The sequence below is a fragment of the Amborella trichopoda genome, chromosome 13 (assembly GCF_054954075.1).
Source record: "Amborella trichopoda isolate Santa Cruz 75 chromosome 13, AtrichopodaSantaCruz75HAP2 v2.0, whole genome shotgun sequence".
Classification (NCBI taxonomy): Eukaryota; Viridiplantae; Streptophyta; class Magnoliopsida; order Amborellales; family Amborellaceae; genus Amborella; species Amborella trichopoda.
Genome location: NC_142348.1, coordinates 46,115,864 through 46,139,970, shown reverse-complemented (window position 1 = coordinate 46,139,970; position 24,107 = coordinate 46,115,864). Strand labels below are relative to the sequence as shown.

Genomic DNA, 24,107 nt, shown 5'->3' with positions numbered 1-24,107 from the left:
TGTTTGCACCTCAGAGAGAGAGAGAGAGAGAGAGAGAGAGAGAGAGAGAGAGAGAGACATGGTAGCTCTTTAATTCAGACTTTGTGACAGCACAGGTGAAAAAAAAGATCTAAAAAAGAAATCTCAGTTGCTTCCCTTTGTGGCCTTAGCGTCCTCATTATGGTTGCTTTCTCTTAAGTGATTGCCTTTTCTTTTTTATTGTTTAATTTCAGCTGGTTGCTAATTGGAAAAGGAAAGCAACTGAGATTTCTTCTATGGTGTGGAAGCTATCGTGCTGGTCTGTTTTGCAACCACGCGATGAAGAGAAGGAAGCCAAAAAAGATAATAAAGGGTACAGACGGACAGCAAAAAAGATAAAAAGGGAAAATATGGATCAATAGATCTCAATTAATATTAGAGAGTTTATTTTTCAAATTTCCATTTAACTAGGGCACTACAGAAAAAAATTCCATTTTGGAAACTATGAACATGTAGGGTATTAAAGCAATTTTACTCGCCATGAAAAAGTAAGGGTGCACCCATTATTTGGTTGGAGCCTCCGGTAGCTCAAATTGTATTGTTTAAATTCCTTTGCTTGTTTAGGATTTTTAACTTGAATAGGGGACAGATATTTTTTGAGGGGGCCCTTGATAGAATGAAATTTAAAGTAAACCATGGAGATATTTGTAAAATGTTTTTTCCCCTTAAATGATGCTTTCTCAAAGTAAATAATGTATTTTATTAGTCATAGTGTGCTTCTTATGTATATATATATTGAAGCTAAGAAGGCAATACCTATTGTGAGCTGGCACGGGTGTTAATGGGTCAGGTCGGGTCCAATAGGGTCTAGGTGTTGACAGGTTTGGGTGGGGTCCATTCAACCCAAGCCATCAAATCTAGATCCTAGCTGGACCCAAACCCATTAACACCCGGACCTACGTATTAATGGTTGGGGTGGGGTCTTTGTATTCAAGGGCCTATGCCAAGTCTACATCCTAGCTAGCTATAGACCCAACCTAGGCACAAATAGCTAGAGTGGGTTGGTCCCGGGTCTAGACAATAGAAAAATAAATTTTATTATAAATATTTTATAATATATAATGTTGCATATAATAATTATTATATATAGATATCGGGTCAAATTGACTTTAATCTGCATCCGATTTGACCCAATCGAATAAAGTCTAGGATGAACTAAACCCAGATTTGACCCAACAGGGATATTGAGAAACCCAATTGCTACCCCATTAGGTTTCCCACTCATAAAGCCACAGTCCCTTTTAATCATAAAAATTGGCCCTGTGCTAATTAAAACAAAACATATGTAGGAATGGAATGGGCTCAAAACAAAGTAGCCAGGGTGAGGGGGTGCCGCAACTTGTTACACTACCACTGTGGGTTTTTAGGGCGTGCCTCAGTACTCGACTCTTTTTTTCATGTTTCTTCTGATTTTATGCTAAGAAGATATAACAATCAATAAAATATTGTTGTTGTTTGTCAATCTCAGTTAAATGAACCAAGTAAATTTCACTTCAAGCTTTCTACAAGCAATGCTACCAGATGATTATCACTTCTTTGTTCTCATATTCTTAATAAACAAAACGCTTGTTTGAGTCCTTAGAAATTGATCTTCAGGATATTATGCCCTTAAAATGAGACATGTCCGATAATTTCCATTATGGCAATTGAGGTAGAAATCTTTCTGTCATCACATACTTCATTTTGGAATAAAACCATGTCTTCTGTAAATCATATGCTCCCTCTCTCCTCTCACTCTCTATTTGGAACCCAATGTCTTCTACAAACCTTTTACCCAAACCCTATGCTCTCTCTCTCTAACCTCGATCATTTATCTGTCCTTAAAGTTTAAAGATATTTTTTCCTTATAGACAAATAGGCCCTGTGCCATTTGTGTCCATGAGCTTCTCCCAATCTAGGAAACAAGCACATTGCGAAGACAGGCAGGGTACTTATTTTCCTGTCTACATTGAAAGCTGGCCTTTGCTTCAAGAAAATTGAAGACATACAAGTAAGCCTCATTAAAGTGCTTAAGATTCTTCATGGGATTTCTTTTTAGTGCCAAGATGTGAAAGATGACTCAATAAGGGGCACCCAACCTATTTTTGAGCCCTTCTTGGAAGGGCATTTATTTGAAGACATGCAAGCGAGCCTCATTAAAGTGCTTAAGACACTTCATGGGTTTTCTTATTAGGGATTGCCTTCCGAGGCAACTTATTTTTGAGAAAAGTTTATATAGAGCCTAGGCTCCAAACAATCAAAGTAGAGCCCAGCTCAAAAATTTCACTAGAAGAGGTTGTTTTGATACCCAAATATCTTCAAATTGATCATCTCGACATCAAGATACATGGACGTAAGGAAAAAAAAATGGATCTCAAGTTTTGGAAATAATACATCTTGTAAAGCATTTTTGGATCGTCAATTTTCAAGTTTTCCTAGATCTGCTTGATCTACACTATTTTTGAAGCTTTAAATTTTATAATTAAGGCTAATAATATATTTTAAGGTTATCTCAAAGATTTCTAGTATTGAAACCATTTTTCTCGATACTATTTGAAGATGGGCTCTAATTTGATTGTTTAGAGCCTGGGTTCTATAAAAACTGTATCATTTATTTTTTGTACAAGTAGGTTACAATCATTTTTAACTATTGGATGTGAAATATAATAAATGAAAGTATTTCACAATGTTCAAAAAATTTTATTTTAGACGTTGTACTAAATAATAAGACTCTTAACTAACGGATTTCAAATCTAATAGCCAATGATGATTGTGACCTCCTTGTATCAAAGGTAAATGATCTCATTATATATTTTTCCTTCTTTTTAAAGCCAAAATGTGAATGGTAACTCAATAAGGAGCACCCAACCTATGTTTGGGCCACTCTAAGAGTGTGGAAGGGCATTCATTCTACTTTTACTTTTCTTGGAGTCTAGAGTCTAGACAGTGGATCACGGAGGATTAGATAAGGGGCTTAGTTTCCTCATAGGTTTTGTGAGGCTCTTCCCTTTATCTCTCAATTGGTCTGAATTCCACGGCGTGAGCAAAGTGTATATATTAGTCCTATATGAATATATTTATTTTCACATTGAATACGTGTGTTTTAATGGATGAGGTGGTCAAGAGCAAGGGAACTTCTTTAGTTTCCCTATGCTATCCAATCTTCAATTGGAGTCGAAGTAAATATCATGATACTTGTTTACATAGACTTGTTTCAATCTACGGTCATCATCATCATCAAAACTTTTTCTCAACTAATTGGGATCGACTATACTCCAGTCTATTGTAATTTTCATCATTTGATCCTACCTTAGTAAAAGTTAAGTCTTCCCAAAAGTAGTCAATCAAGGCAGTTAAGAAAGCTTCCCACAAATGAGACTTTTCCACAAATGAGACTTTTCGGGGCTTACTGGAATCACAGTTGAAAAATGAGATTCCTATGATTAATGTAAGCTATGTGAGCAGATCCTATAAATGTATCATTTACGATGACAAAATACAGACGAGAAGCATGAGCATAGGACAAACCAAAAATTATTTCTCTGAAAACTTTTAGTTGTTTCAATGTAATTACATTTGTCAGATATATTCCACCTCCACATGCATTGTGCATAACAGGAGGGTGTGCAGCAAAATAGGTTAGAGAACAAAAAAAGGGATTAGAGCAATTTCCAATGTTTTAAAAATCCAAATTTTTAACCGTTGATCTCCTTCAATGGTGATCTCTCAGTGCCCTGGATAGACTGTGAAGATAAACAGCTCCTGCTATCCTCATTGCCAGTTTGTAAATGCTCCTTTTGTGGGTATGCAAGATGCTCAGACTGCTTGCACTGTATCTGGTTTTTCCTGCACACCGAAGCTTATTTTAAAAAAATCCTGCGTGTGAGAGTGAGTGAGAGAGAGAGAGAGGTTCCCCGCCATCTAAGAGAGGCAGTGTGTTTGCAAATGCGAAAGAGAGCTGTTGCAAACTTTATGGGTGTGTATGTGTGTGTAGAGAGAGAGAGAGAGATCAACCATGGTGTTAAGCAAGATGTCTAAATGAATGGATGCATGAGCATGTATACCCGTTCTAGAAGGATCAGCATGCTCACCTAAGTCCTTTAAACTCGTCTGCTGCTTCACTTAGAAGATCGACTCCTCCATCGGCATCCGCTCTGCATGATGCCTTCTCAATGATCCCCTGAAGCATGAGTAGCAGATCAGAATCGTGCTCAACAAATTCTTCAAACCTGTCAAAAAACCCAAGAACAACCCTTGTATCTCTCACAATCTCTTCTGTCTCCTCAATCAACCTCTGCTCAATACATGACTTATTATCTAACTGGCCCTCAAACCATTCTATTTGCTTCCTCAATTTGTCGGCTGACTCTTCTCTTTCAGACTCAAGCTTCAATTTTAGTTGTCCAACCTCTTCTTCAAGTTCAGATATGGACCCCTTCGTGCTTTGACCATCCAATTCAGTCAATATCAGCAATCTGGCCAACCTATCCTCAGTGTTATGCATAACAGTTTGCAATTCCAAGCTAAACTTCTTCTCATCATGTTCGAAAGTGTTAATCCTTTGGTCCAAGTTTTCCAGCTTCAACTCTAGTTCTCCAATATCTTCATCAAGTTCAGATTTGGTTCCATTCATGGTTTGATTTTGTAGCTCTGATAGTACCAGCATCCCATTAGTCAAATATTCTGATAATTTTAGTTCTAGGATGTTGATCTTCTGGTTGAATATTTCAAGCTTTCCTCTCTGTGCATCTATGATCGAACTCAGCATTTCTCTCTCCTTCCTCATTCTAGCCATGCTTTCATCCCTCAAAGATATGGAAGTTTCCAATTCCCTCTGCAATTGCCTGATGAAAACCTGAGAACTTTCTAACTCAATTTCTAATACTTTCTCTCTTCGTGTCTTCTCACCCAAGGCAAGTCTTTCTCTCTCTAAATCCTTGGTGATTCCTTCCAACTCCTCTTTGAGACCTTTTTCACGTTTGAGAGCCTGTTCTATCAATTGAACCTGACTCCTTTGCATTTCTGATTGCAAAATCAGTAGATACATGGAGACCCGATCCTTCTCTTCTAAGCACTCCAACAGTGAGGTATGACATTCTTCCACTTCCATCTGCAATTCCTGAATCTGCATTTCTCTTGAAACAAAATTGCAATGACATTCACTCAATTTTCTCTCTAGATCCTCTCTCTGACAGTTCCATTCAGCCTCCTTGGCTTTGAGGTTCCATTCTATATCTTTGAATTGCTGCTTAAGGACTGACAACGACTCACTGAATTCAATTGAAGCAAGCCGAGCTTCCTGGAGCTCTTTTATGGACCTCAATAGCCCATTGTTCTCTTGCTCTAAATGGGTCTTTCTAGTCTCCAAATCTCTCTGTGCTTCTAAGATCAAACCCAGACTCTCTCTCTCCTGCTTCAATTGAACTAAGCATTCATCCCTTGAAGAGAGAGCAGCCTCCATTTTGATCTGCAGCTCTCTGATCACCTCCTGAGACCTTTGTAACTCAGTCTCCAATCCCTTGTCTCCCATTGTCTTCTCATCAAAGACAACGCTTCCCCTCTCTACATCTTTGGCACTTCTATCCAACTCCTCTTTGAGAGCTTTTTCACTGTTGAGGGCCTGTACTTCCGATGGGGCCAGATTCTCATGCAATCCTGATTCCAAAACCCATAAATTCGTGGACAACCGCTCCTTCTCTTCGAAGAAACACAACATCGAGGAATAGCACACTTCCAATTCCATCTGCAATTCTTGAATCTCAGTTTCAGAGGAAATCAAACTGCAACGGCATTCATCCAATTCCCTCTCTAGATCCTGTGTCTGAGAGTTCCATTCTGCCTCCTTAGCCTTGAGAACCTTACTACAGTCCCAATGAACCTGTTCTAAAGCTTTGAGTCTCTTCTTAAGGCTTGACGAGGACCCATTTTGTCCAGCTTCAGCTATTTGAGCTTCCTGGAGCTCCTTTATGGACCCCAATAGCTCTCCGTTCTCTTGCTCCAGATGGGTCTTTCTAATCTCCATCTCTCTCAACAAGCTCTCTTTCATGGATAATGACCCTCTCAGTTCTGCAATTTCCTTGTTCCTCTCCATGTTTAAAGTCTCAATCTTTGACGTGGCTTCCTGGTATTCTTCAACCACACTCTCAAATCCAACCTTAGACTCATCCAATTGAATCTGGAGTAGCTTTCTCCGGCTTTCTTCATGGGCGAGAGCCTGATGGCACATTTGTAACTTCGACCTAAGGTCCTCAGAAACCCTATTTTGCAAGTCAAGCTTGGTTTGCAAAGAACCCATCTCATTCAGCAAACTTGTTTTCTCAGCTACCCATTCCTTCTTCTCAACCTGAAATTCTTTCTGTAGCTTACAATGAGCTTCCTCAAGATTCTCAAACTGCTCTTTCTTCCATTTCAGCTTCTCTGCTAAATCTCCATTTTTTCTCTCTAGAATATTTATTAAGTCACCCCTCTTTCTCAAATTTTCAAGAGCTTTTTGTGCAGACACTCTCTCTGAGGTCTCCTTAACTAAATCCCTCTCCATTTCCACTAACTTTTCTCTCATCTCCTTGTTCTGTCTCCTGATTTCAGAGAATTCAGTGAGGGCTTCAGTCTTCGCCTCTAAATCAGAAGTCATTTGCTTGATCTCGCTAGATAACACACCAGACCTAAGTTCAGCTTCCATGCATTTCTTCTTTGAAATTTGCAAAGCCCCTTTTAAGCTGTTAACCTCTTCAGTCAAAGCTTGGACATTCAGTTCATTCTCTCTACAGAGAGAATTAGCTTCTTCTAATGAGTTGGTGAGGTCTCTGTTCTCTCTCTCTAGGCACAGAAACTGCTGGTTCAAATTATTTCTCAATTGGTCACTTGACAAGTTCAAGCATTTCAGGGCAGATTCCTTCTCAGTTAGGCGGGATCTCAGTTCCTTGGACATTTGCCTTGCAACCTCTGTTTGTTCAGATTGCCGGTTTAGCTCTACAGACTGCTTTTCCATCTGAATCTTGGTTTCTTTGAACTTGTTGAGCTGCTCTTCAAGAGCTTTTCTTAGGTTCTCAGACATGTCTGATTTGACATGATACTCAGCTTTGAGCTTCACCATAGCAGCTTTAGTTTCATCTAACTCTTTCAATAGCTCTTCCATTTCTCAAGGAGTTTACAAAAGGTCAAATTAAATGAATGGTGCCCTCACAGGAGGCCCATATTGATTTATAGGTTGACCTGAAATTGCAGAGGAGATTTATGATATTTTGTGAATTAAGGGGTGTTTATCATGTCCCAAAGTAGAGAGAGAGAGAGAGAGAGAGAGAGAGAGAGAGACGTAAAGAAATGCATTAAAAGAATTTCTTGTTGGGATGAAACATTTTGCTTGCAGGCTAAAGCACAAAACAAGAAAGTAAACCAATGCAAGTATTTTCCTGGAACAGAAATATACAAACTTATAAGGATTTAGAAAGGAAATGCGGTGAAAAGCAAATGCCCCCCCCCCCCCCCCCCCCCACCCCAACACCCAACAAAAAAAAAAAAAGGACCCACGAAACACACACAAAAAAAAAAAAGTAGTAAACTTCAAACAAATGTGGTAAATTTCTTAACTTTTTCTTGATCTTGAAAACTGAAAAGGCAAAATTAAATAACTTAAGGCACCTGAAAATGCACAACTAAATGAATTAAGGCAAGCATGTGTGTGCCAGAAGGAAACAGAGAAACTGTGTTCTTTGTTGAAATTGCATTTTACTTACTGTAAGGTCCAAATATATTCATACAATAATTTTTGCATGAAGTCAATTGGATGTTGCAGCATTGAAAATAAAATGTTCAAGTAACTTCATAGAAGAACTGTGTAAGCAAGAAACCGAGGGCTACAAAGCGAGATTTCAATTAGGGTACAATCACTGATGTATTTTACTACTTTTACGTGCAGTGTGACATGGTCAGAAGGTCCTTTGTAATTCATCCCCACTTAAATGAAAGTAACTAAATGAACATAACAAAACTTTTCCAAACTGCTCAGGAGATTCCTAAGAAAACCTCAACACCCTAACCACTTGAACCTTCTAATCATCGAGCGATTGACCTCGCTTATCTGGAATTGGTGGTAAACCAGTCAAGCCTATTTCACAAGTGCGTTGAACGTTGATCAAAATTGATTGATCAGAGATATTCAAAAATCTTACAGGGATAGTCTTCTATGACACATTCAAATATGTCAAGCACTATCGAAACAGCAACTGCACAACCACATTCGAAGAATCAAGGTACAGAGTTCTCTACTTTTCACAATGAAAGCTCAGAAATGACCAATTAATGTTAGCAAGCTATGCACATCTCTCATCCTTTCTTCAATTGTCTTACAAAAGTAATAGACTAGTTTTTGAACTGTGACACTTAGTAATTACATCATCATCGTCAAAGCCTTTTCCCAACTAATTGGGGTCAGCTGAAAGACTAGTAATTGCATAATACATATACTAAATGAACCAAGGTTGAAAGGCTAGTTATATCTTGTATTTTTCGCACTTCGTATGCAATAAAAGCTACCCAACCCAAAAAGACGTACCATCTGACATAAATCTTTCATTGTTCTACATCTCTTTTCGCCAGAAATCCTTCCAAATTAAGAAAATAACCATATCAGACACAATACAGTGACTCTTGATTTTGATTCTAGTTAGTACTCATGTGCTTTTAGGAAAATCTCATGGTTATAGCCCTTTGAATGTTCTGTATTCTAGTAACAAGCAATGTACTGATGGAGTATCGCCCCCATAAATATGTATCCTTTTATTATTTAACTTTGTTCTTACACAACAAAAGAGAAATGAAATACTAAATACAATACAAACTCTAGATCAAGAATTAAAGTAGGTAAGGAAGCAGAGAAAATAGACGAATACTTTACAAAAAGAGAAAATGAACAAAAAACAAAAAGACACGATGTGATAAAAACATATTCTGGGAAAATCCAAAGGCATGTTTACAATTTGAAAACCTCTTTCCTTTGGTTGTGCCAACTTTTTGTTATTTTGAGCATGGTTGTAACCTAAAACATGAAGGTTGAGGTGAGTTCAAATTACAAAACTATTTTCCCCATTTCAAGTAAATTTTAAAGGCCAGGCTGGAGGTAAAGATAACTGCGCATTTTTTTCTGGCTATTCTTTGCCTCGTCCCATGGAGGGGGGATGAGCTTGAAGGTTCCTAAGCTTTCAAGTGGAATACTACCAGTTCCCCCTTCAGATTGGCATCTTTCAAGTAGCCATTATCTACATCAAGATTCCCACGGGCAATCTCCAATGTCAAGACTTACAGGTCCCTATTTAGTGACTTTTTTGCAAAGCATAATTACCGGGATGGGGAGCGAGGTAAGATTCCGGAACGAGATCGGGATCGGGACTGCAGGATCAAGAGAAGTACAAAGATCCGTGGTATAGGGTTCGAAATCGGTACACTGTGAGTAAAAGGGATCATGATCCCATTATGAAGGGAGTAGGATCAAAATTTGTCCAGGATCGAATGATTAAGTATATGGGATTGAAGTCTCCAGCTTAGAATCGAGGCTCCTGAAGAGCACTTAAGTAGGGTACTCTAGCTCGAGAATGGAAACCATTGAATGATAGTCCTAATGTTTTTTCTGAATTCAAAAACCAAAGAATCATTAAATGCAAAAAGTTTCGTTTTAAATTATTTTTTAATTTTTTGTTATTATTGGAGAGTGATTCACAAGTGAGAAGTGAAAATTGAAACCCCAAAGAAGGATTCAAATTTCGATCTTCAGGCATAAAAGAAGCTCTATTGTTTGATGAAAATATAGTGTCCTTGTTTTTCTTGAGACTTTTACTTAAATGTGGTTGGGCATGCACCTAGTCAAATAGACTCTAAATTCAGAGGAAAAAATGGTCAACTGGCCAGTACAGTCCAAGAGAGGGCATTAGAGACAAAGATCAATTGTATAAAACTTATAGAGCTTCCAATAAGTGCAATAAAAAGGATTTAGGGTATGACATGGTGAAGCTTTAGCTTTGCAGCTGCTCTCAGTCAGAACGTAATATAGCAGCAGCTTGCATGTTATGGTGTTTATTTTCATGACTTACAAGTTCAAAGTACTACAAGTTTCAAACCATAGTTACTGTTGCAGGCATTGGAACTGTTTCTCAACTGGTTTATCTCTATACCAAAAGCCAATTCAAATTTCAAAAATTTTAGAGAAATATGGTCTTGCACATAGAGAGAGAGAGAGAGAGAGAGAGAGAGAGAGAGAGAGAGAGAAGAGAGAGAGTTTATAGGCTTGGGAGTCAGAGAAAGGATGGATGGGGGAGGGGGATGATCAGTTCATGAGACTTGAAATGTGCTTGTGATCTTTGGTACCAGTGTAAAAGAAACTTGATGCTCGGTGGAGGCTCGATTCCACTTACTCATGGTCCCATGATTTGGATGAGAGGGATTTGGACCACATTAACTAGGACTCTAGATCCCTAATTTAGCATATCGAGATCCCTAAATTCAAAGATGTCTGGAATCGAAATCCCTTGTCTTAGAGCATAGGATTAAGCTTCTACAGCCGGAGAGACCACTTCTTGGGCAATCCAATAAATATGGCGCAAAGTTGTCAAGATGACAATGGATCATATCCTATTGGTGTACCCAGTTGCAAACAGGAATGGAATCAAATGTTTTTTACTTGAAACTTTTGGGAAGGTATGAGATTTATTAGGATCAATGGAGGATTTATTATGTGGCTACTAGGTCCCGGTTTATCGAAATCTAACCCATGGCTATCCTAATGGGATTCTAGGAGCAGAAATGCAGAATAACACAATTCTTCACATAAGCACCTTGAAGTTCCAAGGACAAGAATGTGGGAATTTCCTGAAATGGAGACTCTTTTGCAACATTTCTAGAGATGATTGCTATGGAACATTGGACCAATGTTACCTAGACACTTCAAAAAATTTCTTATGCCACCTGTTGACATTCACGGACACACCGCAGACACATGTACCGTGTCTACTGTTTTGCCATTTGTGTGGTACGTGTCAACAATTCCATCAGAAGTGTCGACAACGTGGACACAAATTGTCCCCCGTTTTTAATCGACGGATAAACACCCCTTGGTCTTGGTAGGGATTTGAACTTAGGCCATGATTGTAAAATCAAGGCCCCTCTACCCAATGGGCAACCAACCACAACTGATAATATATATATATAGGGAAAAGTTTATATAGAGCCGAGGCTCTAAACAATCAAATTGGAGCCTCTCTCAAAAATTTCACTAGAAGAGATTATTTTGATGCCCAAATATCTTCAAATTGATCATCTTGACATCAAGATGCATGGACAAGAGAAAAAAAATGATTGCAAGTTTTGAAAATAGTGTGTTTTGTAACGCATTTTTGGACCGTCAATTTTCAAGATTTTCAAGTTTTCATAGATACGTCGATCTACACTATTTTTCAAGCTTTAAATTTTATATATAAATATGAAACTATATTTTAAGGCTATCACAAAGATTTCCAATATTGAAACCACATTTCTTGACACTATTTGAAGGTAGGCTCTTTGATAGTTTAGAGCCAAGGGTCTATACAAACCGCACCTATATATATATATATATATATATATATATATATATATATATATATATATATATATATATATATATATATATATTGTATACTATGAGACCATTTATGTTTGGTAGAAGGACATCACAATAACTTTTATCCATTGGATGTGAAATCTAATAGTTGAAAGTGCATCACTACATTTGAGACATTTTATTTTGGACTCTGTGCCCAAGCAATGACATTATCCTTAACCACCCAATTTCAAATATAATAGTCAATGATGATTGTGACAATAGCTCGTCTGATAGGTAGGACTTGAATTGTTTTATAAAAACTAAAGATATACTTATCTGCTATGTCAGCTTGCTTGGTAGGTGGGACTTGATCTCACCTTGATTACCCAAGTTCAAATCCTCTCAAGGGCAGGTGCTGTTTTTCATTCTCTAGAGAGTAGAGTTTGACTGACTTCTTATAAAAGAAAAGGTATACTTATCAATAATGGCTAGCAGCCTGCATGGTATGTGGGACTTGATCTCACCTTGATAACCCAAGTTCAAATCCTACCAGGGGCATGATATATATATATATATAAAAGTAAAGGTATACTCTCGGCTCTCGGCTTTCTACTCTCTAGGCAATCATGTGGAACAAATTCATTTGTTTATATTTTATTTTAAATTATTATTCCATGCTAGCTGTAATTCTACTTGAATTATCTTAACATCCCTCCTTATTGGGTTCAAAAATTTCTAATTTCTAATTTTTTATTTTTATAATTTTTATTATTTCATAGAAAATAAATAATTTATAATAAATAATTGTATGGATGTTTCAAGGTAGTAACGGTATTTTAGGCCCACATTCTGAACACTGACACCCATGTCCATGTCCATGCAACAATGCATTGGACTATCCAGTGCACAGGCATCCTTGGGCATTGAAGGGTAAAATCCTAAAGATCGTTTTAGTCTTATGGGATTTTGTGATTGAAAGGTGGTGGAAGCTTTAAAATTCTTCTATCTTAAGGTGATCCAACTGGTTCTCTTGCAGCCTCTAGTCATTGAAGGTTATTCACTCAACATCATTAGATGGGATCATGACAGTCAACATACTTGTGGGACTCTATGCCAGTCAGGTAAGATTTATGATTTGAATGGATGCTGGGGACTTTTGTTCAGCCACGCACTGCGAGAGGCCAATTTTATAGCAAAATCTCTAGCTAAGGTATGAGTGAAAAGAATCACTCTATTTGTGGGCAAACAATTCCCTTTCGCTCAAGTAGTTTACACATCCACTTTTGGTTGCATCTCAATTGAAACTCGAAGTATAACTTGGTTGAAAGCAAATTGAAAATTCATCAACAAGAGAAAACATTTAGCTTCAAATAAGACATACACCCTCTCCTCTTCAAATCAAAATGTTAATGGACAAAACAATGTTATTTGACACCGAAAGAAAGTGACAAAAGCAATATGTTTCTAATATTTAGTTTCCCTCATCAACCTATACCACTAAAACATTTGAACTATAGCTTGTCAATAGATCTTCTTAGCATCATAGACAAGAAAGCTCTAGAAAGCAAGTTCTCGAAGCATTATTTAGCCAAACTTAAAAAATATAGAAAACTTATGATTACAAAGGATTAAAAATAGGAAAATATCTCCGTACACCCTCTTTTTAACTTTCATTTCTCAATAAACCCAAGGTTTCAGGACATATCTCGTGGCATAGAAATCTCATGTATTATATCTTCTAAACTCCTAGACCAACTTTACCTCATCTTTTTAGCCCAAACAAATGTTCAAAGACATTTTTTTTTTCTATTCCTTTCTAAAGCCCCTTCTCTCTCTCTTCCCGTGTTTTTCCCAAACCTCTCTCCTTTTTTTTTTAATATTGAAAAAATATCTTTTGAAAAAATATTTTTTTAACATTGAAAAACAAGGAGAGAGGTTTGGGGAGAAACACAAAAAGAGAGAGAGAAGGGGCTTTAGAAAAGAATAGAAAAAAGCATGTCTTTTGAACTTTTGTTTGGGCTAAAAAGATAGGGTAAAATTGGTCTAGGGGGTTAGAAGATATAATACATGAGTCTCTATGCCGCAAGATATGTTTTGAAACCTTGGATCTGTTGATAAATGAAACTTAAAAAGACGTGTACGGAGATATTTTCCCTTAAAAATATACATAAATAAACACTAATATGATAAATGGGGAGTAGATGAGTATATCATAGAAAATGGTTAAAGAGATATTGCAAATTCATTTATCAAGTCTTCTTATTGATAAAATCTATGGTACGAGAGAACTGCTTGACATAATAGACAAATGTCATACAAGAAATATGAACCATGCCACTTATTTATTTATAATTGAAACACCTAAAACATATTTTCCAATCAAACAAGTAACTGATATGTGAGATTCAAACGTTCAACAAGGTAAACAAAACCATAACATAGGTTGGAAGCAACATGCACATGCTTCAGGCGAGGATAACTTAAAAATAAGATAAATGAAAGAAACTCAAAACACAAAATTAAAGTTCCAAACTAAGACATATTTTCTAGTTGAAAATGCACAAAATGTGCATTTGACAAAAGATCAGAAAAAACAAATGTTGCAGAGATGGGCAAGCAACCACAAAATGATTGATAGAACTATATATAACTGAAAATTTAAATTAATTGCAACAAATAGATATCAATGTCAAATTTAACAAAAATAATGTCTTAATAACAACAAACAAGAAAAGACCCTAGAATAAGCATGAGCTCAACTAATATCATCCAAATGAATGACCTATTATAAGCCAGACAACTCATATTCAATTTGAGCATATCCAAAGGCCGGCGTGTATGGGCACTTTTTTACTTTTAGTTCTTTCCATGAATCCTTCTCAATGGAAATTTTGTGGAGAGTTACGCAAGACCAAGGCACAAAAGAAAAAATATTTAAAAAACCATCCAAAAAAAAATAATGAAAATGACCCAACACTTATCGAGAAATGTGTGCCATCCAAATAGTTAAAACTGGGCAATTTGGCCTATAATGTAGCACAGGCTGGCTAGCTCAGAAAATCAGTTACCTATGTATGTATGTATCCATGCATGCATTATATCATCATCATCATCATCATAGGTTTTTCCCAATTAATTGGAGTCAGCTATAAAAATCCTGGTTTGCCATTCTACTCTATTTAAGGCATACCTTCAGTGAGGCCAAAAGTCCCCATATCCATGCATGCATTATATATGTATGTTAAATTACTCAGGCTTGGAACTCGGCCCCTGCCAAAATCTGAGTAACTCGGGCAAGTCCAAGTGGCCTCGCCTGAGTCTTATTCGATCTAAAACGTTTCCTAAAATAACCGGAGAGAGAGAGAGAGCATGTAATGGCCACAACCCATGACAGAGAGAGAGAGAGATTTGGGCATGTGGCCAAGATAGAGAGAGCATTGGACACATGATCGAGAGAGAAAAAGGGAGAGTGTTGTGGGCATGCACACTCGCATGAGTATTATAGAAATCGGCGGACTCCTCCAAGTTCTGCAATGCTTAACTGAGTCTGTACAGTACTCGCCTCAGAACTGTACAGGTTCCACCCAAGTATTGGGCACCACTATTCGCCTTAGCAGGGTGCCAAGGCTGAGTAACTCATCCCAGTCCGAGTCGACTTGGCCAACTTTTAAAACACCGGTATGTGTGAATGTATGTCTGCATATATTTTACGAAGTACTTTTATGTCTAACATGGAGTTGGAAGAGTCACTACAACCTCGCACCCTACTAGGTGCGAGTTGAAAACCTTGGGAATTGGCAAGTCTCGCAAGCTCCCAAGGTCCTTTCTTATTTCTCTTGAAAGAATCGGTCGAGTCTGAATGTTGACACAGACCCAAACCTTCCTGGTTCTATGGTAGGGTCCGACATGGGAATTTTGATCTTAAGTGCTCACAAATTGTATAATATTTTAATGTTATTTCGTAAACCGAATTTGCATATAATGGATGGAAATAAGAGCTCTGCGTGCAACTTCTATGCTTCTTGATTGCAAGTATTAAAAGAAACATTTCCAAACCACGAATAAGTGCAAGGAAATGATTTCTTAATGCAAATCTATATGGAGTCAATTAATTCCAAAGACTCAAAAAGAATCACCAAGCCGCAAAGTGCATATAATACTAGACAAGCATAGCAGATTCAACATATATAGATCACATTGTTTCAAGTATATCAGAAGAAATTGCAAAGACAAACCAAAAAAAAAATAAAAAAAGAGGTCCAAACTGAAAAGGATCAGCTACTCAGTGGGAAAAACAAGATGTGGAAATGACCTGACTCAAAAAATGGAAAATGTATAATATAGACCAGGTAATCTCAATAGGAAACATAAGAAAATGGCAACTAAAAGGTCCAGCAAACGATTGAGAAACATCAAAGCATTCACATGGCAAGGCCAGAGAGATATAAAGAAATGCTAAACTATTAATAATTGAAATAGTTCAGAAGAACTCAAAATTTATGTTTGTGAAACTAGAAAAAAATTCTAGTGAACAAGAAAAACAAAATGGCTAACACTAAGGGTGATGAATGGATGATTAGGAGTAAAGAATAATCACCATTTATGAGATATCTTCTCTACCCAAGTAGTATTTACATTTAAGAGATCAAATCAAGTTTATGACAAACATAAGTTACATTGTGTTGTTTAGTCAAGAAACTAGGAATGGAAACAATTTACCAGTATCACATAGATAATCTGAAAAATTCTAAAATCTCATCTAACAAGTAATGATAAAAAAGAAACATGTTATAATTATAGTTAAGCCTCTTCAAACAATGCGAACTAAGTCATTTGTCATTTACGGAATTGTTTGAAGAGGCTTAACTATAATTGTTCAAACATATTGAAGAGGCTTATAACTAACGGAATACGTTTGCCATTTAAGTCATTTGTCAAAGAAATGCAAATAATGACCCACATGAATTGGTTAAAGTTTCCCATATCTACACAGATTTTTCCACTGGTAAAAAAATAACAATTCTGAAAACATGAGAACATGAGTCCTCAGGTTGCAATTATAGAATACAAGAACCTCCGGGCAGCCAAGAAACATAAATACATAATAGCTCCATATCACTGAATTTCTACCACAAAATATAAAAAAGGGTCATTAATTCCTAGAAGTCAAGTTTTTGAAGTTCTAAATAAAACTAGAGAAGCCTGATAAAATTTGTTTGTTTGATGGTGAAGACTCATGAAAATGAAACATTCAAGCAAGTTTCCCCGAATTTCCGACCAAAAGCCGGATAAAATGCATGACTTGACGCGACGTGCAAAAAAACTTGATGGGCCCTAAAAGTTCCACAACAGCATACGATCCATGTAGCATAAAACTGGAGAAAAATGGACAAAATCGAAAAAGAAATAAAGTTCCTCAATAAGAACACAAAATTTGCAAAGACATACTAAAATGTTCCATGGAACCTGCAAGTCCCACATTGATTTGATTCTAAGTAGGGGAATAGATAAAATGGGTCTTAGGGGGAAAAAAAACTTTTAAAGATAATATTTGGAAATAAGTCTTAAAAACCCTGAAACATTTTGGAAGTAAGCCTTAAAACCCGATAAAATTAATGAAAAAAATTGCTGAAAATACATTTTGTTCTATGTTTCTCATCTGAAATATATACGATGGTCACAATCAACTCTCTATAACTCAAGTTCTCTAAGTTTCTAACCTAATCACAGTGAAATGGAAGCAAACAAAAAGCATGTTTCCCAACCAAGATCTTTCACTGCAGAAGGTATGGCTTAGTAGTTGCAGAATCGGAAAATCGTATCTTGACGAAAAGAGAAACCCCAATCCAACAAAATGGAAGAAACAAAGCCATAAATAGAATTCTTCTTAATCAAGCTCTTTACAAAAACTAAGGTCACAAAAACTAAGGTCCCAAGAGTTGCAGATGCAGAAGGCATAAGATTATGGAACCAAAAGAAAAAAGAAAGAAAAGAATAACAAGAACCAAATTCAAGAAAAGGTTAACTTTCTCACAAAAAAGAACAAATGCACGAGAACAAATCCACAAGAAACACTCTTTCATACAAGCTCTGCAATTTAATGCCCCTACACTTGTAGAATTGGAAGTAGAAGCTACATAAAAAAATAGAAAAAACTAAAACCAATAGTGGATTGCAAGATATACGAACCCACAAAAAGCTTTTTTTTTTTTTAAAATCAAGCTCTGCATTGTCAAAAGTTCCTAGGAGTTGCAAATGAAATTGAGAAGAACCTAGACTAAATAATAATAACGATAACCCTCAAAATAAAGAACAAGAAAGAAGTAAATGAATCCATGAAAATAATCCTTGTCAATCAAGCTCTGCAATTGCGGGCCAAGCATATTGAAAATGAGAAACTAGAAGATGCACAGACAAGAAAAACCCTAGAACTAAGAAAAGGCGGTACCTGCTAAAATTTGGTAGAGAGAAAGATCAGAGATCCGCCATGAAAACACACTGCCTCTCTTTCTCTCTCTAAAGCACCGACTTTCAAACACACACTGTCTCTCTAAAGCACTCACTCACTCACTCACTTTCAACAGTGTTTGTATAACGTTAGGCGCACTTTAGATGGGGCAGGGGCTTTTCAAATCCGGAACTCAAAAGTAGAATTAATTGAAGCACAAACCAACGGAACTGCCCATGTGTTTTACATACGTGGCAATGGTCGGACATGAATCTCGAAAATGACAGAAATACCCTCACCTCAAGAGGTAAGCCCTCTATTTGCATGACCCCATAACTCTACAAAGCCAAGCTCTAAACAATCCAATTAGAACCCACCTCAAAAGTTTAATCAAATTAAAGCTCATCTAAAAAATTTGCCTAGAAGAGGTTGTTTTGATACCTAAATATCCTCAAATTAATCATTTCGACATCAAGATGCATGGATATGAAAAAAAAATGGATTTCAAGTTTTGAAAATAGTGCATCTTGTAACGTATTTTTGGATTGTCAATTTTCAAATTTTCATAAATCTGCTCGATCTGTACTATTTTTTGAAGCTTTAAATTCTATAATTAAAGATGAAATATTCTTTAAAGCTATCATAAAAATTTTTAGTATTTTTTTTTACAATGCTACTTAAGCTTTATTTAGTAGTCAGATGTTACAACCTTTCAGAAAGGGAACATCAGAAATAAACAAATTATGCATAGACACCCCTCGTTTTGCCAAACCATCAATAATATTATTAGCATCCCTATACACATGCTGAAAAGAGATTTGGAAATCCTCGCATATATCCATAATATATATCCATTTCCTCCTCAAGCTCCAAGGTGGCCTGGATATCTTATTGCACCAATTTATCACATTCAAAGAGTCCCCTTCAACAAAACATGACATTCTGATACTCTTTTGACTCATAATCTAAACTCCACACTCTAATATCGTCAATTCTGCCCTATTAGCTGTTACTTCCCCACAAGGGCCAGCATAACAATCGATCACATCTCCAAATGCATCACGCAAAATTCCTCCAACACCCGACAGGCTTGGGTTTCCTAGTGAGCTTCCATCGAAGTTAAGTTTGATACTCCTTAGAATAAGTAAACTCCACCTACCTTTTGGTCTAACTTTCATTATATTTTGAAGCATCAAATTATGCAAATTAATCTCAACATCCACTTTGGACACTCCAAACCCTTCCTTAGTCACAGAAAACCAACTTCAAACTGAATGCATAATCTTTCTTTTAACCCATTCGAGCTCCAGAGCTATGTTTCAAAGGTCCTCCTATTGTGCTCCATCCAAATCTCCCAAAGAATAGTAGCTCTAATCATCTCCCAAATCATCTTGCCCACCTTTGGTAAAGAATCCAATTCCATAATGTCCAAAATATTCATATGACTGCTTGGCATCACTATCATATGTCTAATTTTTTTAAAACCCAATACCCAGATATGAGAAGAGAAAGGACAATCAAGGAAAAGATGATCCCTATTCTCATTGTTTTCCTTACAGATAATGCAAATATTTGTAATAATCCTGCCCTTTTTTATGATCTTATCCACAATAAGCAACGTTCCTTGAAACAAAATCCATAAGAAAATTTGAATTTTGAAAGGGACCTTCTAACGCCATATTCTCTTCAATAAAGGCCTACTCCACCGGATCCTATCATGAAACAACAGACTGTACACTGATTTTATTGAGAAAAAACTGTCCTTCTCAGCGTCCCATACCAGTCGTCGTCCCTCTCTCTATGCGGCATTAACCTATAAATATCCCCAAGTATATTGATTAATCACCGAGTCCGAAACCCTGTTGTACCTACAGTTTAAAGACCAAACATTTACATCCCAATCAAAGAACTGAGATGCCAAGATATCTTGCTGATTTATCGCTCCAAAAACAAGCAGATATGCCGATTTCAAGCAACAATCTCTCACCCACTTACTATGCCAAAAAGATATATTTCCGCCATCACCCAAAATCCACTTACAATAATCAATCATAAAAAACTTGTTTTGGAGAATGTCTTTCCATATCGATGATTTAAGATGATCCCGTCCCCCGCTACCTATCCAAAAATTATGCTGGCTCACTCCATACTTGGTTATTAATATATCTTTCCAAAACATCCCATCATGGCTTATTAATCTCCACCACCACTTTGAAAGAAAAGCCTGATTCACATACTTGAGTTTTCTAATTCTCAAACCACCTTCTCTTTTTGGTGTGCTTATTGCCAAAATCCCCCGAACCCCATAAAAAATTACACATCATTTGTTCTATTCTTTTGGAAACTGAGCTCGGTATAACTAAAAAAGGCATTTGATAAACCGGTAAATTGGCCAAAGATGACTGAATAAGAGTAACTCTCCCCCCTATAGACAAATGCTTGACTTTCCACAAGTCTAGTTTTGTGTTGACTCTTTTTAAAACCGGATCCCACACCGACTTGGGCATTCTACCATTTGAGATTGGTAAGCTAAGATAGCAAATTGAAAGCTTCTCTACTTTACATCCCAAATGAAAAGCCAACCGCTTTAGCAATACATCCAAACACTCCACCCCCACCAAGGAAGTTTTCTCAAAATTGACTTTGAAGCCGAGCACCATTTCACAACAACACAAAAACCTTCTGATATTAATAATTTGATCCACTTTTGCATCACAAAAACATCGAAGTGTCACATACCTTAAATCCATTAAATCTTCCTCTCCCTCCCAACACCCCCCCCCCCCCCCCCCCCCTTTTTACATTCTTAATCATCAAACTCAGAACTTCAGCAACAATTATGAAAAGGAATGGAGATAACGAGTCTCCTTGCCTCAATCCCCTTGAGCCCTTAAAAAAACCTTTCGAGCTTCCATAGAACATCACTGAAAAAAGCGTTGAAGAAATGCATCTTTTTATCCACATTCTTCATTTTTTCCCAAAACCCATACATCTCAAAGCCTCCAACAAAACGTCTTAATCAACCTGATCATATGCCTTTCCATATCTAATTTAAGCAATACTCATAGCTTCCTTTCCAACTTTCTCGAGTGAACACACTCTTGTACTATTGAGACTCCATCTATGGTAATTCTCCCTTTAATGAAGGCCGACTGAGTTCCCGAAATAGCCAAATTAAAGACCCATTTAATTCTATCAGCCAATAACTTCGCTATAGTTTTACACATATTAGTTAGAAGACTAATTGGTTTGATATCTGACATTCCTATTATGGCCTGCTTCTTTGGTATTAGCGCAATATACGTTGACTTTATGGCTTTATTCACTACTCCTTTTGATAGAAACTCATTAACCATAAGCATCAAATCTAGTTTTGTCAAATCCCAAATTTTTTTAAAGAAAACCACTGGAAATCCATCAGGACTTGGGGCTTTATCGATTGGCAAATTAAACACAACATTTTTAATTTCCTATTCTGATATAGTTCCTTCCAAAGACACAACTACTGACCTTGGTAGCACTTTAAAACCAATACCATTAAAGTTCGGTTTTATATGTAAATCCTTCGTAAAGACTTTTTGAAAGTGCTTCACAAACTCCATCTTCCATTCATCACTTTTATTATCCTCCACCCTTTTAAAGCAAATACTCGACACATCATTCTGATGACGCCGAGCGTTCGCTATAACATGAAAAAACTTGGTATTTGAATCACTCTCTTTCAACCATCTAACCCTTGATCTTTGCCTCCAATAAATTTCTTCTGAACGAAGATAGCCATGTAAAGTCACCAATAACTTACTCTTCTCTTCCTGTAAAGCATAAGTCTGCATTTTTTTCAATAATTTAGGAACTAACCACATTTTTTTTCAATATTGAAACCACATTTTTTTAATAATTTTTTTTTCAGTATTGAAACCACATTTCTCGACACTATTTGAAGGTGCTTTCCTTTTATTGTTAGAGAAGTTTATTAAAATGCATATAAGAGATCAACTATTTGATATTTTACTCGAATCTTTTTATTTAATTTTAAAATACCTACCAAAATACATAATGACTATGAGTTGGAAAAGATGAGTAAATGTAAATTGTTAAATTATTGAAAAGTTAGGTAAAATCATTGAAGTGGTTTTTTGGTAAATCAACGACGTGGTTAAATCAACAAGATTACCAATGAATGATTATATATAAGAAACATTTCATTGAGGTACTCCTTAAACTTTGTTAAAAAATATCCAAATTGCCATTATTATTGGTTACTAAAGTATGTGAGCCGAGTTTTGTAATTTGGTCAATAGAAGTGATTTTAACCAGTGACCAAAATAACCCTAATTCTAGAGTTTTGTATTTGGCTAATAGAAGTATTCTATCCAATGACCAAAATAACCCTACTTATTGTGAGTTCCTATTGGAACATGTTTTTTTCATTCATAACAGTGGGTTGATCCCATGGAAAAGTGCATGATGGTGCTTAAGAAGTCATGCTTTCCATACAAAATTAAAAGCATGCAATAGGCTCAAAACTATACTATCAAAAGTCCATAGAATAAAACTCTTCAATTCAAATACTAAAGGACTTTAAGACGAAACTATGAGCATGATTGTTTACTGTTATCATGAATTTCCAGGAGATAGCAAAATCAATCTATTGCCATTGAGATGGAAGAAACAAGAGAGCCATGAGTGGGGCGTGAACCTCTTTGGGAAGAAGAGATGGTGAATTAAAGTGAAGGTAAGAAAAATATGAATAAAGTGGGAAGTGGTCCTCATATGGATTTTCATTGGGGGGTATAGAAGCTAGATTAGATCTCAACCACACGTTGAGTGATCCAAAGGTTGAGAGAAGTTAAAGACATAGTTTCAATCATTATAGATGGCTATCACATGGATGGTGATGATTGAGTATACCCTTATCCCCATGCCCACATAATGCCTCCAAAATTCCAACAATATCTCAAGTGCCCGTAAACCCTAATTTTCAAAATCAACTCATCTTAACCATTTATTTTTAAAACATTAAATCATTGCCATTGATATAATATGATCTTTATGAAACCCTAATGCGGTTAGTGTGCCACCCCTTGCCTCATGAGTTGATAAAGCTTGTGGCTCATACAAGCTAATGAATAATCATTATCATGGGGAACATTACATCACCTTATGTTATGATGTGTGCCCCCTTATCCTTTTCACACAAATCAGCATCCTCCGTTAATATCTAATAGATATCAAATCAAATTAGGGGTTTAAATTTTTATGAAAATTGTAAAATATCTACACTCTCACATGTGAACACATATGTGCCATAACGCACTATATAATCAATGTTATAAGTCATATCAAAACAAGGGTCTCACATTTAGGGCTAGGGTTGCCACATTATGCCCATTGGGCAAGGACGTGGTTGTCTTACGGGATTCATGTTTGGCACACATTGACTATTTGTGTGCCTTACGCCACATGTATAGACGTCTTTAATTGGAATTAGCACACAACAATTTTAACAAAATATTTTCTTTTGAAATAAAATTCCTCAAAAAAACATGATAAATCATTTTTAGTTAATTCTCATCAAAATATCATGGTCTGGCACTTTTCATAAATTTGGCGAGGAAACACGTTCCACAGGAGGTCGGGTTACATGGTACTCAATTGGGCTAGACTCGAAAAACCAATCCAATTTCTGAGACCAACCCAACATACCCTTATGAGTCATAGACTTCAGTCTGGACATGATTGAACCTATCAAGGCTAACTGATAGTTGGATGGACTTCAGGGTGTTTAGTAGATTACATGTGCCCCCAAGGACATGCACTGTTGCGGATGCGGGGATCCTCTCGTAACATGTGTGCACAGTTCTAATAGGTGGATCCTACCTCGTCAGAACGACCTTCCAAAATGTGATTGTTTTGTGCACATGTTGTGAGCAAACTACATATGTCAGGGATGTGGGCTTATATCATCTTAGAGCCCAACTATGCATAAACAGGTCTTATATACAAACATATCTCAAACAAACAGCGATCCATTGATCTCCAAGCCCTAACTCTCACGATATGAGGCGAACAGGGTCATACCGACCCTCACCA

The 24,107-nt window shown here is 36.6% G+C and overlaps 1 protein-coding gene and 1 long non-coding RNA gene across 2 annotated transcripts; one reads left to right on the top strand and one right to left on the bottom strand.

The window, feature by feature from the left end:
* Positions 1-4: 4 nt before the first annotated feature.
* On the top strand, positions 5-360 carry LOC148779265 (uncharacterized). The gene is made up of 2 exons (XR_016046788.1): positions 5-95; positions 213-360. It is a non-coding gene; the product is annotated as an uncharacterized LOC148779265 (long non-coding RNA).
* Positions 361-3,515: 3,155 nt separating this feature from the next.
* Positions 3,516-18,148, bottom strand: LOC105421282 (basic helix loop helix (bHLH) DNA-binding superfamily protein). The gene is made up of 3 exons (XM_088854818.1): positions 18,015-18,148; positions 4,089-7,209; positions 3,516-3,843 (listed from the first exon to the last, which is right to left on the bottom strand). The coding sequence occupies exons 2-3, from the start codon at positions 7,130-7,132 to the stop codon at positions 3,693-3,695; spliced, it is 3,195 nt and encodes a 1,064-aa protein (XP_088710944.1). The 5' UTR covers positions 7,133-7,209; positions 18,015-18,148; the 3' UTR covers positions 3,516-3,692.
* Between the last annotated feature and the right edge of the window lie 5,959 nt (positions 18,149-24,107).